At 38.8% G+C, this 17,047-nt stretch overlaps 1 protein-coding gene across 11 annotated transcripts in view; it reads right to left on the bottom strand.

The window, feature by feature from the left end:
* The window catches only part of DMXL2 (Dmx like 2), a 55,153-nt gene extending 38,600 nt beyond the window's left edge, over nucleotides 1–16,553 (bottom strand). For all 11 annotated transcript variants that reach the window (XM_055715386.1, XM_055715395.1, XM_055715389.1 and 8 more), the window contains exons 1-8: nucleotides 16,330–16,553; nucleotides 7,513–7,638; nucleotides 5,726–5,797; nucleotides 4,962–5,040; nucleotides 4,173–4,329; nucleotides 3,168–3,234; nucleotides 1,171–1,349; nucleotides 290–473 (exon numbers count right to left, since the gene is read on the bottom strand). In XM_055715386.1, coding sequence (XP_055571361.1) covers nucleotides 290–473; nucleotides 1,171–1,349; nucleotides 3,168–3,234; nucleotides 4,173–4,329; nucleotides 4,962–5,040; nucleotides 5,726–5,797; nucleotides 7,513–7,638; nucleotides 16,330–16,416 — 951 coding nt within the window. In that variant the 5' untranslated portion in view covers nucleotides 16,417–16,553. The remainder of the gene's footprint in view (nucleotides 1–289; nucleotides 474–1,170; nucleotides 1,350–3,167; nucleotides 3,235–4,172; nucleotides 4,330–4,961; nucleotides 5,041–5,725; nucleotides 5,798–7,512; nucleotides 7,639–16,329) is intronic.
* Nucleotides 16,554–17,047: the final 494 nt, after the last annotated feature.

Genomic DNA, 17,047 nt, shown 5'->3' with positions numbered 1-17,047 from the left:
GAAACCATCATTTACTATTCCTCGTTAAACACTGTCTCTTCCCATCACTATTAGTTAGCTATAGAAAAAGTATATTCAGTTTTAGGAATACAGAGCTTAGGTTCAGAATTGCAAGGTCTCTGACTTCTTCAATGTTTAGCAGTAGACTTTCAAAAACTGATGTGAAATAATTCAGACTATCCTGTTATGCTTATATAAACTAGATAATACACATTCTTAGATTTCTACCTGCTTGAAATATTTAAGAATCTTGAAATAAAGAAATGACAAAGTAAGTATTTACTTGTACCTCTAGTGCATGCTGTATTTTGTCCTTTTGCTTTCCAGATTGAGAGATGGTGCTGCTAATGCTGGAAGTGCTAGTTTCACAGATCTGCTCACCAAGAAGAGTATCTTCTGGTAACAGCGTCTCTGCCCATAGCCGGCAGATGCCATCAAGACATGATGTGAGTAACACATTACAGACCAAACCCCTAACAATAGACATATTATGGTTACTACCCAATATAAGTAAATTAGCTATATGGACGCAGCACAAATTAGGGGAGCGTACAACTATTTAGTAGTTATTGTTTCATCCAAATTTCTGCCTCTCCTCTAACTAAAGGTTTTATGTCAGTAGTGGTTTTTAGCATGCTGATAAACCCATAGATTATTGGCAAGAGTGCACATGAACAGGGAATGGTTATTATCTGATAAATGCAGCAGTTATTATGAAACTGTAGTTATGCCTAAACTATCCCACTTGCTGGACTATGTGAAGAATGCATAAATTTTACTGAATAACAAATAGTGAAATTGAACAACTAAACCCCTGTATACAAAAAGGTGCAAAAGATGGCTTACTAAACACTAATAATTTTAAAAAATATTTTATTTCCAATGTCATAGCACCATTTGTTGAAGAAAAAGCCTTACCATCCATGCTTCCTGGCATAACTTGAGAAGGCACTGAAGTTTAGACCATATTTTAGAATAAATCTCACCTGTCAACATGACTATTGTTATTGCAGTAGGTAATACAGAAGCTTATGGGAAGATGTTGATATGTTTTTCTTTGAAGTATAACCTGAGAAATCTATGTTCCTGACGGCCAAACTTTAAGCACAGTATTAAAAAATACTTAGTCAAAGGCTTGCTTGTTTTTTTAAAAAACAAAAACTTTCACACCTGGGCATGTACTTGCTAATGTTCCGCCATGAAAATCCTGTCACTGCTCGAGGATGTGCCAAATAAACAAATGAGAACTGGACAACCCCCGAGCTTTTTTTCTTTTCTTCATTCTCTTGGGGCAGAAGAGATGACTTCCAACCAGTCATAGGGTACCAAACCTTCAAGAGGCAGTCATCCTAGGTAAAGTAATAAAAAACCATGGAGTTAGCTAGCTATAATTAAAAATGTCACAAAACCAAAATCCCAAATAATAAGGAAACTGCTGTTCTGGTATCTTTCATGAAAAACTGGATCTGTGGTCCAAAACTATTTGCAGTTTTTCAGACAAGCCCTTTCTGAGACCACTTATTTAATTTATGGCATCCTGGAATGCAGGCTAAAGAAATATTCTGCTGACAACACATCACTCCCATAAGGTATGTTTCTTCCAGTCCTACTTCTTTTCTCTGGGTTCACTATGCATTTTCCGCATAGCACATAAGCATGCTTAAATGTCCATTTCCCCGCAAAGATAGAAGCCAGAAATAGGCTGCTACTCATGCTACAATATGAAGCTCATTAACAGTCAATTTCTCCACTGAGACAATTCATACTGTAAGTCCCTCTTTGTTCCCATGCACAGGACACCTGACTCATGGAAAGCGCTGCACCCACTGAGCATAGGCACACAACGGAGGAGCAGATGCATATTACAACCTTGGCCTTTACCAGCACAAGCTATGCTACCTTCCTGGCTTGAATGGTTGGGCACCACTGATGTAATTAATTGAAACTAAACTGAATCACTACACAGCAGTACTACAAATGCTGGTGAGACTGGAGTTATGTGAATTAAGGTCAACATTACTAGCATGACAACAGGAAGTTTTACAAAGCTGGGTGCCACATCCCTGCATTTCATGACTTCCTGCAGGAATGGAGATACAGAATAAAGTAAATAATAAATTTCAAATCTCAGAGTGCGGATAAAAGACGGTATTTCCTGACAAGCATCAAAAAGTACAGTATCTGACCACAGAAGGAAGTCTGACAGGCAACCCTGTTAAGAATTATGATCAAAGCTGTGTATCTCATGAAATAACTAATATAGAGCTGTCCAATAGACAGAAAATTACTTCTGGAACAATACACCTCATTTATTTCATCAGATTCTTAACTATATAAAAGTATGTTCATGGGAAACAGAAATATGGAATGAAGCATATATTTTGGCAATTTGCTTACAACAATAATTTTGAATGTAATGTTTATTAAGGTGCTGTAAGTATGTTTTTAGTCTTAAAACAATGCAGCTCATGATTCAGCTGTATTCTTTAGCAAGTTTAAGAAAACAAAGGTTCCTAAAATTCATCTCATTCTTCAACCAACATTAAGTGCAAGCAATAAATCCTTACCTATCCAGACTTGAAAAGCAAAGGGAATCACTCAAATGAGAGGGTGACATTAAAGAGAATTATTAATTGAAAACTTAACTTGAATAGCAATTTGCCAAAAAGATGCTAATATAGAAATATGAAATAGACGTTAAGAACTGATAATTGAACACAGAATTAACTCAGTAGGAAATGTTTTCTAATTTATCCACTGAGGTGCGCATATTTTTATGCGGTTTAAAATGTGTATGTATTCTATCATTATGACCTAATATTTATCCTCATTACTTCTAATAAGCAGAAAAATATGCTTATGCAGATCTGAAAGTTCATGTAAATATACTTTTAACTAAAAAATATATATACACACACAAGTCTGTATCACTGTTACTGTACTTCCAGGTTGACTGTCAAGCATTCAGTAAGAGTACACAGCTAAATCCAGTTTCTTGTTGCTGAAATAAATGGAATCACAAAAAAATACAGTATTACACATGAGATGATAATTTAACTTGGCTCAGAATATGACAGAGTATATGGGCCAGGACTGTTCTATATTATTTACTTTTGTCAAACATATACAAACTACCGCAAACATGTAATTACTCTTTTTCTCTTTACCTTCCCAGCAGTTGCAAAGTATTCACCATCAGGAGACCATGCCATCAAGTGTACTGATACTGCAGTCCTAAAGAACACCAGAGTGAAGTTGTAAGTAAAGTCTATTTATTCGGTACTATTATTCCATATGTATTCAGTTGGTTAAGTATTACCATTCATTATTTAAATGAAATATATTAGTATTGTATAGTTGTTGCTTTAAGCATACTTTCGAAATAACAGAAGCATAAGAAGTATTTGCTAAGTGAAAAAAACCATGTTTTTTCACAGTTTTACAGAAAACCAGCCCATTAAACATATTGCTTTAAGTACAGCAAGCCTAGGCTAGATCCAATGAGATCACAGAAGTGAAGTTTGTCCCATGTGCTCCTCTACTGCCAGTGAAGCCAAGACATAGTAGGAAGAAATGAAAATAACTTGTGATACTATTAGTCTGTGCCTAGAGCTTATGGGTCAGCTGTCTGAAAGAGGGAAGCAGCCAGTATAGTGCTTTGTGGCCACAAAATCTACAACAGCTTCAAAAAAAGTCATGAGAAAACGGGTGCATAGACAGCTGCTTCCCAAGTCTATGTAGGAATGGCTTATCTCTAAGAACTTCTGTAATGGGGATCTCAAATAGAATTGGGTAGAAAGAGTTTCAGGACCCTCTTCTTAAGGTTCAGGAAGCAGCTCGCATCTTTATCAGTGTAGCATATCTGCCTGGTACTGCTCCTCTGTTCCGTCTCAGCCAGTATTTAAGCACTACTTTCGAAGATGAGAAAACAGGGACAATTTTGATACATTGCCAGTGCTAGAGTTTGGGTAAGCCTTTGACTAGGTTATCTGGTGATAGCTCGCTTGAAAAAGTGAGCAATTTTTATTTGGAGCAACTTAACATTGTTTGAATACTCTGGTATTTTAAGCTGATCTAAAAGCATACTTTAAAATACAGTTTTGGAGAGAAGATAGGCTTGATATATGAGGTAGCACTGCGATTTGTCTTAAAATAAAAATTCTCTCACTCACTTGCACTGCCAGACACATTTCCAGTCATTTAGAACTGGGAGAACTTTATCATCTTTGATCTGATTGTCAGGATCTTCATCTTCATCTTCTTCTGGAATGTCAGTAGATGGAGGGGCCCACAACTGCAAAAAGTCAGTTGCTGTCAGCAGCCTGTTACCTGAAAGTGAGTAATATCAAAGCTGTGAAACCAAGATGATGCATGTATATTGAGAGATTAAGCCTGTCATCATATTTTGTTGAGAATTATTCAAAACAGGTTGGAAATCTAACTTTGGAATGTCCATTTTAAATATGATAGGGTATATTATGCAGCTGTTTTTACTATGACATTCTGAATTTAAAATGCCTTTTAAGAAAGAATATCAAGGTTTTTTTGGTGACTTCAAATGATAAATCATATTCAATAATGAATGTTGCAGATGCTAAATAGCCATTCACGCCTCAAACAAATATATGTTCTTGGACATCTTATAAATATCCATGTCCAGGTACATTGCTGACTTTAATTGTGATAAAATTCTATTTAAATGATTATCAATGGTAATTTAAGTCAGTTAGCAACTTAACACTGTGATTCTGAAACTAAGATCTTTCATGAGAGACTCAAATGCTTGGCACAGCATCTTCACAAATGCTAACTGTAGCCTCACATTTTATGCAACACTGCCTGAGAATAGATAATCTCAAATTTCCATATTCATGCTCTCACTTTTTTACAATAAAAATACTTTGTGTTCAAGTTTTCCTAACTACAAATGTTGAACGAATACTTCACAAACTTTACATTACCTTGAGGATCCCATGCCAGGTTGTAAGTCATAGAGCTCAGGAAGAACTGCCCAGTTTTCAGCCACTGAGACTTTAATTGCTGTAGTTAAGGAACAGTAAAGGATTATTTCTCAAATCAGCAGCAAAATACAAAGGTATTTCTTTCTTTCTCTATGAAATTGCTATTAAGGTTGTTGCAAAAACATTTAGAACCCAGTGGTAGATTGCTGAATCTAATTTTTATAATTTCTTTGTTTTATAAAAAATAAATGCATCACAGTGCCCTGCAAACCAGATCTGGACTGTCACACACACAAATAAATCTACAGATTACTTTAAACTACTTGGGTCATACATTTACAGAAACATAAGGGATGGCAGCATAGATGCAACAAAGACAGTGAAACCCGCTTGAGAACATGCTTAATACTTGGGTGCTTGGCTGTGGCTATGCTGTTAAAACAAACCTGGGTAACACATATACAAGTCTAAGTCATATTTCTGTACAACAGATCTGACGACCTCTTCAAGTTAAAGAAACACCAGCTTGTCACCATGTCATTCTAGTACAAAATTCAAGAACAAGATGTTGTTAACTAAGGAGGGGTGCAGTCCCCAGTTAGGCTAATGCAGTGAAAGATTCTACCCATCCAATTTTATTATGGATGGTGGAAAACATTTATCTACTAGCCTTTTGTGTGCCAATGTAATATAATAACTGGCAGACAGACTTTTGCCTCTTCTAAAAGCCTAAACCAAATTACAATCATGAAACACATACTTACACAATTTCTTTTATGAGAATTTATACCAAGTGGTTCAAAAATGCAAACAGCATTTCCATATGATGCTGCAATCTGGAAAAAAAATAAATTGAAGACTTAAAATGTAAGGTTAGAAGATAAGTACTATTCCAAAATAGCTAAATAATTTCCAGTACTACTTCTATGTGCTGCGGTTTGAGAAAAGTGAAATTAATGCAAGTGTCATTAACTGTGTTACAGGTATACTTTAAGGAACCTGTAAAATACATACTTGTGAACAAGCCCAGTTTTTTAACTCTAAGGAAGATATCTTGTTCAGTGGGATAAACACTGTCAATCAGATCTAATATATTCTTCTAGGGTAACTACTGTTAATGTATAAGGGAAAGCTGATGCCTTTGCTACTTATGCTCACATTCTGTCCACTTCACAGCTAACTATTTAATCATTAGTGTCTGGGTCTCAGTGTGTTCCCAGATTCCATTTTGTACCATAAACAATTACAAGAAATAGGAGGAAATGTAATTTATTTTGAAGTAAAATAGATTTTGAGGGGAGACAAATGGTAAATGGGAAAACTGAAGTACTTCTACAACTGAACCCCTCAATTTCTTTCACCCACTTATTTCACAGAAGCCTCCATACACAAAACAGTCTTTACAGTAATTTTTCTGGTCATGTTCCTAATACTCATATCCTTATGAGCACTTTTGACTATCTTTAAAATTCTTTTTTCTTCCATAGAAGATTTTTAAAAGAAAAACTGTTTATGTTCTTCCTATTCAGGATCTGGTTTCCTCAATATAGAAATGATGTAAAAGTTTCGCAATGTTTATTATGAAATCTTATTTCCTCTGGCAGGGGGTGGGGGAGTTGGGGGCAAGGTTGCAACAACACACTCCCAAAGAAAAGCACAGATGGGGAGTTCAGAGTCCTGAATGCAAAACCACCCAGGGGTTCATGGTGATCCTGCAAGGGCCACCTCTGCAGCTGGAGTCACTCTTCCAGTCCTACTGGAACTGCACTGCTGCAGTGCCAGCAGCCTTGCCAGCTAAGCCTGCCCGAATCCTAACTAGGGCTTTCTCAATAATGCAACAAATTTTTAACTAATATTAGTAGGCAGTGACAACCAACAAACAAAATTTGCTCAGTGCACTACCTTAACTCATAGAAAGTAGTTTTTTCTCAGCAATTTAAAGTGATTCTTTAGCATTGTTTAAGGATTAAAACCAAAACCACATAACTAGTCAAGGGGCCACGCAGTTATGATGGCTCACACTGCAGCACATCAAAACACATGAAACATGCCTAAGCTTTTCTGAAAACCAAAGTATTTCTAGTTCATTATTTTGCAGGACACAAACACACACACGTGTGTGTGTATATATATATGAGAATGATTTATCTATGTCTTCTTTATTTAGATGAAAGTATACAATGGCAGAGACAATAACAATTTTAGTACCATTCCAGTTCTGATACTATACTGTGTAACTAACATATATTTCCACACTTTGTGAGACCTGTTATTGCAGGTCCTGCAAAGGAATAAACCCCATTGTTACAAGACGCCTCTTGCTTCCCTTACCCCCACCCCCTACTCTAAAAAACAAATTACTATTAAATTGAAACAATTCTTTGAGTAACACAAGAGGTGCTACTCAGAAAGTACAGATCAGTAAAACTGATCTTTGTCATGGAATTAACTCATTAATACTATTAATGTATTAAGCTGCTGTTTAATTACTTCATTTAGAGTAGTCAATTTATATTTTTTTAATTCTATACAAATTGATTAAAATCCTTACCCTGCCTTGTCGTTGGGAGCATTCCACACAACTGACTTGGATGTTTCCATGTTTAGCACCGGGAATAATTTGCACACATTCAAAGTCATTTGCCAGAATAACAATGTCACAACCAGAGCCATATGCCTGAAATATTTTTTTAAAGAAATAAAATTAATTTATTTTTTTTAAAATGAATTCTTATCAGACGACTGACGTTTTGAGAGCTGTGAAAATCTCCATTGAAACAAATGTTACTATGTAGTGGGTTTATTCCTAGCCAATTCCGTAGCACAAGCAGAATAAGCAACAAGTAAAAACAAAGTATCAAAGGAGAAATCCTCCAGACTTTCAATCAGGACAAACAAAAGCAGTAAAAAATAGAAAAACAACCCTACCAAAAAAACAAACTCCAAACTTACTGTAGAACTTAAGCTCTGTGTGTACTTTTACTTTTATTTGGTTTCTGGAGGTTTTTTTAGGGTTTAGTTGGGGTTTTCCCCTCGCCTCCAATTCTTGTTGCCTCTTACAGCAAGGCAACCAAAAGTTTACTATTCAGGTGCACTTATTATTGAATTTAAGTATAAATTTCTTAAAATACATGTACGTTGTGCCTCCCACTTTTTTTTTTTAAGACTATTAAGTTATTCTTTTCTATATTAATCCAATTTCTGGGCTTTTCGGAGTTTTAAGAAGTGTACGTTACTGTAAGCCTGTAAACCAACAAAGATTTGTCTTGGATATATTGTATTTTATGCAATATACACTACAGTCTAATTTGTTTAAGAATAAGTTATAGAACAATGATAGGTCACAGCACATTTTATTGGCACAATAAATACATGTCTGTCAACTTCCACCTGTCCTAGTGGGTCAAAATAGTCTAAAAATTTTGTTTGCTCAGTGGAACAGGTAATCTGGAGTATTCAGGCACAGAAATCCCTCCCTAGCATCAATCTACCAATAAGCCTTTGTAAAGTAAAGAGTTATAGCTTGAAGTCTCTTTCCTTAAAGTAAGTTTTCCACTGATTCAATACAGTAGGCAGAAATTTTACAACAGCTGAATTAAGCAGACAGTGCAAGTCCTCAACAGTCAGTTTCAGATGGTACAAAATTACTTAAGTCATTTCAACTTGTCCCCTGCTTCTTTCACAATAATTTCCAAATTACTGAGTCCTAGCCCTCTCCTTTGTGGTTCATCAGTTTAAAGGCTACCTGTATTACTTTTGAGAAGTGTATGAGAAATTGTGAGTGTTTCTATAGATTTACAGGCTCAATGACCATTATCAGGCACACAAAATTAATCGTGCAAGATAACCAGTGGAACTACAATGGACAATTTAGGTCTCGTGACCTTCTATGTCTACTTCTGATCTTTCTGGAAAGGAGCAACAAATAAGAAGGTCTGAAGAAAAAGGCTTAATTTAGTGAAAGTACAATCACTGCTAAAAACAAGAAAGAAACAGCAATCCAAAGAGCAAAGCAGAAACTCCTCAGGCCTCAGAAATTAACACACCATAAAACTGCACACACAAAAATGAAAACTGCATACAACACATAGATCATCTAAAAGATTTCCAAGGTCATCTCACAAAAATAAAGTGACACAGTGTTCTCCGAGTCCTCAAGCCCACAACTGTTGTTCTGGGAAGCTCTGAGGAACTGATACTGGAGTTATTCACAATGTAAGTAGGAGGGGGGGAAAAAACCCACAATGGCTAAACTGTTTTTAGAGTGAGATTATCTATGTAACAGAATATTCTAGCTCCTTGACAAACAGGCTATGCAATTATTAGACCCAGTCTGGAAGGGAATAAGTTATTACTAAGATAGAATAGGATTATTTCCAGAAAGTAAAAGAAAGAATGAAGATAGTCTAAGATAAGTTCTGGCACTGAACAGGAAGTCTTTTGTTATGTTTTTGTATTTTTTAATATCAGAATTTGTTGCAAAAAAAAGCCTCCACCAGCAGTGTGGAATGCTGGATAGGCCAGCAAATGTTCACAGGTAAGAAGGAAGAAGGCGGGAGACCAGGATGTGAATGCCCATAAGCAGACAGGAAAATAAAAGCAGCTCCTCTTGTTCCAATAATTTACTCAGAATTCTAATGTTCACAAGCGATTCCCCTACTATTTACTTTTACAATTTATGAATGGCAAGCCAAAGAGCAAAGAATTGAAAGACCTTCTTTTCAATAGTCTGCCTACATAACTACTAATACAAACCTACTAAAAGACTATTTGAATGGTTACCTAATAAACAAACAAACAAACAAAAAGGTATTGATTCACTTCAAACAAGGACTTAAACCTTTCTGATACCCTGTATTTTCATTGTTGGTATTGATGACTTGCAAATCTGAAGCTAAATTAAATATAAATTATCACTGCTTGTAATCCTGTTAGCAGGAGATACAGGCGCGTGTCTCAAATTATAAAGGGAAAGGCAAAGACTTCTCAACTTTAATTTCCTTATGCTTACTGTTATTAAACATGCATGTTTCTATGTGTGTGTACTGTTGACAATGCATGAAAGAGAAAATCTTTCATACTTGGGTGTATCTGTTGACTCTGTGAAGCAAAATAATTTAGCATCTTCCTTTTTAAACATTTCAGTTTCTCTTCTCTCCTGTCCCCTATCCACATTCCTTATTATAGCAGCAAAGCAGTATTTTTCTGGCTAATTACATTACTTAGCATATTTTACAAAGTTAAGTAAAAAGGTGGTTATGACTTAAAAGAGTGTTTTACAGTAGATTTCCCCCCCCCCCCTTAAGAATCATCAAGATGTAGAGATCTCTCTCCTAAGTAAAATCTTCTTACTGTCACTCATATCCTTCCTACTCTGCCTGTGTTTGGCAGCACACCAACAAGTGACTCAGCACACCTAAGTGTCCTAGGCCAACAGAGAGGATTTCTGTTAAAGACCTTAGTCTGTACACATTCCCAACAGCAGAGTATTAGCCTTCAGCTCTAGGTTCTTTGATCAAGTGCCATCTCTTGGTTCTGGGGTAATTTTCTCAGTGTATTTATTTATTTATTTCTGAGAATGTGTCTCTTTCTTGACAGTATATTAAAGTATATTTACTTTAAATTTAAGAAGTACATTTATTATAACCCTACCTTTGGGAAAGGGTGTCCCCCCCATTTTAAAACAAACATTCGCTTTTTCACATTTGTAGTCTCCAAATTTCTCAAAACAGAAAAGGTCAATATACTATTTCTATTCAGAAAGATATTTCCGTATTTCACATTATATATATAAAACTAATCAAAAGGAAAATTTGTGTTTATAAGGCTTTTCTAATATACTCAATATATTAAGATGTTTATACTTGAACAAAACATATTTCTATTAAATCTTCTTTCCATTTTCTGCTTTCACTCCTTTAAGCTAGTACTGCAGTAGAAGCACCCTATGTTGGTAAAGAATAGGGAAGTGTCATAATGTTTCACATCAGTAGCTCCTTTTAAGGACTCAGCTGACAACACTTTCAGGAAGATCACTCGTGCCACCACAGGTCTTTCCTGCCAGAATAAGTGGCCTCAATATTTGTGGCAACAAACTAACAATATGCATAGCCTGATTAAAAGGAACGGGAAATAGGTAAGCCATAAAAAAAGGAAAGATGGAAAATAAGATGCCAAGATACAGTAATGGATGAGAGCAGCACAGAGGTCTTAGATAAACAGAATTATAAGCAGTCACTGAATGAAACAAGTGCAGTAAAAACCACCCATGTGGAGTATCTGCCAACCTTCATTTCTAACGTCACTGATAACTTCAAAGAGAAAATTAAATGGAGTTGCAAAACTGCCAGATTGCAAGGATGACTTGCAGGATCTATAGGCAACTAATAATTTGTAGTTTGCCAGTGTCTGCTTTAACTGTCAAGATCTGGGACCACTGAAATGAACAATGACAAAGCTCTAATTGAATGCAGGAGCACCAGACAGAAGTAGGACATAGTGTCCTACTGTAAGAGTTTATGCTATGTCCTCAATTTTCAGATAATACTAAAACAGCATACGCATCTCTCTCTCAGCTGCCCATGTTTTCTGGTCTGGTTCTCTAATTTTAATGTTTAACACTGGAACTAACAGATAGGGAAACAATTATTCCTTCATATTCCCCTCTTGTTTTTTCTATATAATATTTTTCTCTGTATAAAAAAATAGTATTCTTCTTCATCTGCAACTCTGCAAATTTGGCAGAAGTGAACTACACCAGAACTCCTCAAGCTCCAGCATGTACTATTAGGGTGTACAGAGGCATTTTAAGGTAGTAAATGATGTGGAAGAAACAGAATCGGCCACAGTGGTATTAAAAAAAATATTTCACAAACATCTAAAATTATTTACGTTAATTAAACTCTGTATTAAAACTTGATCTAAAGCCAGTATTGGCCTTATAGTACTCCTCTATTATAACAAAATTTATCCTTCTAGTTTCTGGCTATGGATGGTACACATACAAGAATCAGAAATTCCTCCACCTTCCTATTAGCAATGAAGACACCTGAATTCTGAAACATTTCTAAACTCTCACCAGTGGACACAACATTTACGCTTCCCTCCTCCCCTGCTAAGTACTAGTAGAATTACATACACTTAATGCAAACTAGCAAAGTAACTGAAATAAACCCCAACCCACTACTAGCCTGTGGCTGTAGAACAGGTTTTCCTAAGTTGACATTTGAGATGAATTAATTATTAAATACTTTAAAATACACTTACACACACAGCTTCAGAAAAAAAAAAAAAAGAACATAATAAGGATTCAGATGTTAAGCATTTGCAATCCAGTTCACATAAACATGACAGTGGAGAACATATTATCAATAAATAACAGAGAGATTTGCAAATAAGTGTTTTAATAAGTAATTTTTCAAGACTGATGAAGTAGAGAAACAGCAGAGAAAACCTATTTTGAGTTGCTCTGTCTTGTGGACATAAAGGTGTGGATGAAGATTTTGCTGTTTTCAATGAAGTAAAAAAGTTTAGATGGGTGTCGGAGACTCATCAGCAACAGCTTCTGAAATTCATCACACAGTTCCAGGCCAAGTGTCAGTATTGGTATGGAAGATGCCAAGAAGTCTTTTTCAGAAATGAAAAATCAGAATTGAAAAAAATTAACTTATATCAGAAAAGTTCTTACATACAGACACCCCTAAAATCTGAAACTCTGATTCTTCATAAATAATTCTTAGAGTTCTGTATTTCATTTACTGATACCTCTTACAAGTAAATATACATAGTCTTTTGCTTGTGGGACACTAGCCAGTGCTCAGAATAATTATACTTCCAGAATCTAGCCTTTAGGTAATTGACATACCTATGTATTTCTTTATATATACCTAGACTGACCTTAGAAACAGCTACATTCTGTTTGGAGTTTCAGGGGGAAAAAAAACAACCCTGAGCTTGGGCAAAGGGCAAGTCATATGAACAGAATCAGAACAGCTCATCATTTTTATTTGAAACCACCTTACTCAACATCACAGTATGTCGGACTGGTAACATATAGCCCACTCAGAGTTAGGGTCAGTGCCTGAAACTGGCTCAACGTAAAACAACTGCTTAACAACAAAGGCTAAGTGAAATCAACCATGATTTGAAAAATGCAGTTTACTACCTTTAAAGACTTATCGGCTGACAGTTAAGACTATGAGGTTCAAAAAATAAATCCTTCTTCTGTCTAGCCAGGGTGCATGCTGTAAGGCCCTTCTGCATAAAGCTCAGCTCTGACCTTCTGTAAACTCATTTGTGCAACACAGTTAACAAGATTTGCTGAAATGAGAACATGAACTAACAGCAAGTTGAATGGTGCACAGAATCATTACTAGAACTTCTGTCATCTAGTATTTAAACCCTTTGCTTCTGTCCTTTCTGAGCTCAAATGAAGGGAGGCTGAAGATACTGCCTGGTAGAAAACAACACTATGAAACTATTTTGCTTCTAATCACCCTTCAAATAAATTTTCCTGTGTGTTCTCCACCCTGCTAGATTGGGTGCGATACAGCTATGCAACATCCACAAGCCAATTTGTTAGGCAAACATCTCTGTGCTTCATCCCTTATTTGGGAAATGCTAGGTATATGTCAGGATTGCTGCAGGCAGGTGTGGGAGCATAAGGAGAAAAGAACACTATATGCATTTCCGATAAAGAACAGACAAAACCTCTGTAGCCAACCCACAGCAACTGTCTCTGCTTCTTCGGATTCGTTTTACTTTATGGAGTCACTAATATTTGCTTTTAGCAGGTTTTTTAGCAGAAAAATGAAGGGAAAAATTATTTCTTTTCCCTTTCTCCTCAGAATAACTAGATGACTTTCACCAAAGCTTTAACAAAGTTGAGGCAGAGTATGGTATCATCTTAGCTCCAGCTACACTGACTTAGAAATTAAAAGTTTACCTTTATTCCCAGCAAGAAGACATGTAAACAAGCCAAGAGCAAACCAATGAGGAAAGAAGGATGAAGAACCTCAGAACTGCAGTGCCCCTAATCAGATCAGAAGAAACTGTGTTCCTTCTCTTAGAACCCTAAGATTGCTGAAGTTAAGCATCTAAAGCAAGTTCATACTAAGAGGACACTTCTCCAGAAAAAGAAATAGGCCCAAACCTATTAACTAGTGAATACATATATACATGTACCCAAGCTGTTATGCTACTGTTAAGTGGAGTAACTTTGAGTGATTCATTTCTGCACACAAAAAAGCCATATTTTCAAGTCCCTGTGATGAATCAGTTGTAGCAATCTTGAACTACTTCTCACACATTTAAAATGAATGCCCTAACATCAGCCAAAACACAGAACAAGCACATGCGCACTCAGACAGTAGCTCCTCTGCCACAGCCTAGCTCCATATAGATTCATATAGTACAGCACATACTATGTACATCTCCCTTAACCTCTTGCCTTTTACTGCTCTGCTTCTGCTGTGTTCTACACGCTGACAGGTACTGGGTCTTAATAGCCCGTCTATAGAGTCAGGCTCTGTTACCAATACTGATTATCTCTTGCCTAAACTGCAAATCCTGCTCCAGGATCTGAGCTAGAAGTTATGACTCCAAACAGCTTAATGGCTTGGTGGGACAAAGCTGTATCAATCCAGTGTTACTGATACTGACCAACAGAATTTAAGGTTAGGCACTAACAAAAGTGCCATCTGCAGTGGTTGGCAGACTATGATGCTACTGAGAGTCAACACAGGTGACCCGCTACCTAAGAATCTGGAAACAAGACCCCAAGCTCTTTGCAAGCAGATGTTTTTAACAAATTCAGTTTACTATAGAATCAAGGTCTAGTACAGCAGGAAATAATACCACAAATACAGAGAAAGAAGAAAAAGGGAAGATGAAAGTTTGAGCTGTGGAAGTCCAGAAAATACATTTATTAAAACACAGTTATCCCTTTAGTTCCTTCTTTACTGTATTATAAAAAATTAGATGTAGCACCCAGAGAAGACAGCGAGGTCTGTTATACACAGTTTCATAATCAACATGCTACCAAACGATTCTGCATTTTTCATGTAAAACGTGACTTTTGTTCTTGGAAAATTCTTGTATGAATGATAATATCTATTATTCATTATTGATGTTTTCAAACCTATTATGAGAATTAGCATAAAGCTGTATTTCATAATAGCAGTTGACTTTTCAGATTGCCACAGTAAAAAGAAACACAATAGAATATGAATAAGAGTAAATGACTTATATAAATATCAAAAGTAACAGAGGTCCCTTTAATAGCAGTATGGCTGCATAGCAGCAGAACAAGGAAAATAAAGACAGACATTGCATCTTTTATTTCTTAAGACTTTCAAGCATTCATTACTGAAATTAGACATCTGTGATAATGGAAAGTAAGCTTTAAACATTTGACAAGTCTGCTGACAGTTATCTTAGACTAAACACGATGCTCTATATCATTTAGATTGGGATTGGTTTGTGCCTGGGATATAATCTTGTAAATGTTAATACAAAATCTAATGAGACAATTTATCCCCAAATAATTACATACTGATTAGACGACAGTAAGCGAAACACCACAGAAGGTGATCATTCATTAAAATCAGACAAGCATGTCACAAGCTAAAAAACTGGAAATTGACATTGGAATAGACAGCAATAGCCCGTGGATGATAAACGGATTTTATTATATAGACTACTGGACTCTTGAAATGTACTTAGTGTATCTCTTTCCATTGCTTTTCTCTTCCAGCTTAAGAGGAACATTTGACAAATTTGTGTTTTATTAACCACAGTAATTGAGGCCAAACGCTTATCAGTAGTGGATAGGCTTCTTAAGAAGCCTAGTACAACAGTATCTTCCCTTTGCAGGAGGACCATACACACACACTCAAAAAAAAAAAAAATGCAGCAAGCACCCAGCACAATCTGGGGACGGACAATTGAGGGGCTTCGCCGGCTCCCTACGGGAATGCAGAGGGCCCACCGAGCACCGGCCGGGGCGGCGGGCGCACCGGCGAACCCTGCCCCCCCGGAACTCCCCCGGGGAGGACGAGCGGCAAGACGCCGCCCGGGGCCGCAGGAGGCGGCGGGGTCACGGCTGCCTCCCCCCACCCTGCGGCCCGGGAGCGCCCCGAAGCAGCGCGCCCCCCGCCCCACCAGTAAACACGGCGGCTCCCAGCCACCCGCGGCCCCCGCTCGTAATCCCCGCCCGGCCCGGCCCGGTTCTGACCCTGCGAGGGCCGCCAGCCCCCGCCCGGCAGGTTAATCCCCTCCAGTCCCTCCCACCGCTCTCCTCAGGCCTACCAAGCCCCCTCCCCCCTCGCCGCCCGCCTCAGTCCGGCCGCCCCCGCAGCGCCACCGTTACCGTGAAGGGGATGTCCTCGACGCTGCCCACCGAGTAGCAGTTGTCCCCGGGGTTGACGGCGCCGGTGAGCACCTGGTGCAGATGCATGGCGGCCCTCCCGCCACTCCCCGCCCCGCTCTCCTGGGGACGGCAGCGCCGCGGCCGCCGGCCGAGACCCGGATGGCTCCGCGCTCGCCTCAGGGCCCGGGCCCTGCTCGCCGGGGAAGGGGCGGGAGGCGGCGCACGCGCCGGGAAGCGCCTGAATCAGGTGAGGCGCGCGCAGGCACCGCCCACTGCGCGAGCAGCCGCCCTCGGGGAGGGCCGCGGTGCGCGCGCCCGCCAGCCAGTGAAAGGCGGGAGGGGGGGCGGGGGCTCGGGCCAGCCTGCCCGCGCGGGGCCCGCCGGGAGGGGGCGCGAGGCGGCAGCTGCCCGCGCAGCGCGGCCCGAGGTGGGCGCGGGGTTTAAACGAGAGCGGGGAGGGACGGCCCGGGAGCGGGGCATGCGGCGCGCCGGGCTGGCGCCTCCAGGTGAGACGGGGCAGGGCCGCTCGCCGAGGCGGGCGGTGGGACGTTTCGTGAGGGTATGGGGGGACGGACACGTTTATACGCTGCTGCGGCAGCGTTCTGGGCGTGAGGAGGGTTCGGGAGGCGTGTTCCGCCCAGCGGGGCGGCGGGTGCTGAGCGGGAGGCGGCTCCCTCAGGGCGCGGTGCTGCCGGCCTCGCGCTTCGCCTGTGGCAGT

This window comes from Falco cherrug, chromosome 7 (genome assembly GCF_023634085.1).
Source record: "Falco cherrug isolate bFalChe1 chromosome 7, bFalChe1.pri, whole genome shotgun sequence".
NCBI classification, from domain to species: Eukaryota; Metazoa; Chordata; class Aves; order Falconiformes; family Falconidae; genus Falco; species Falco cherrug.
Note: the sequence above shows the minus strand (reverse complement) of the source record. Positions and strands in the feature narration are given on the sequence as shown.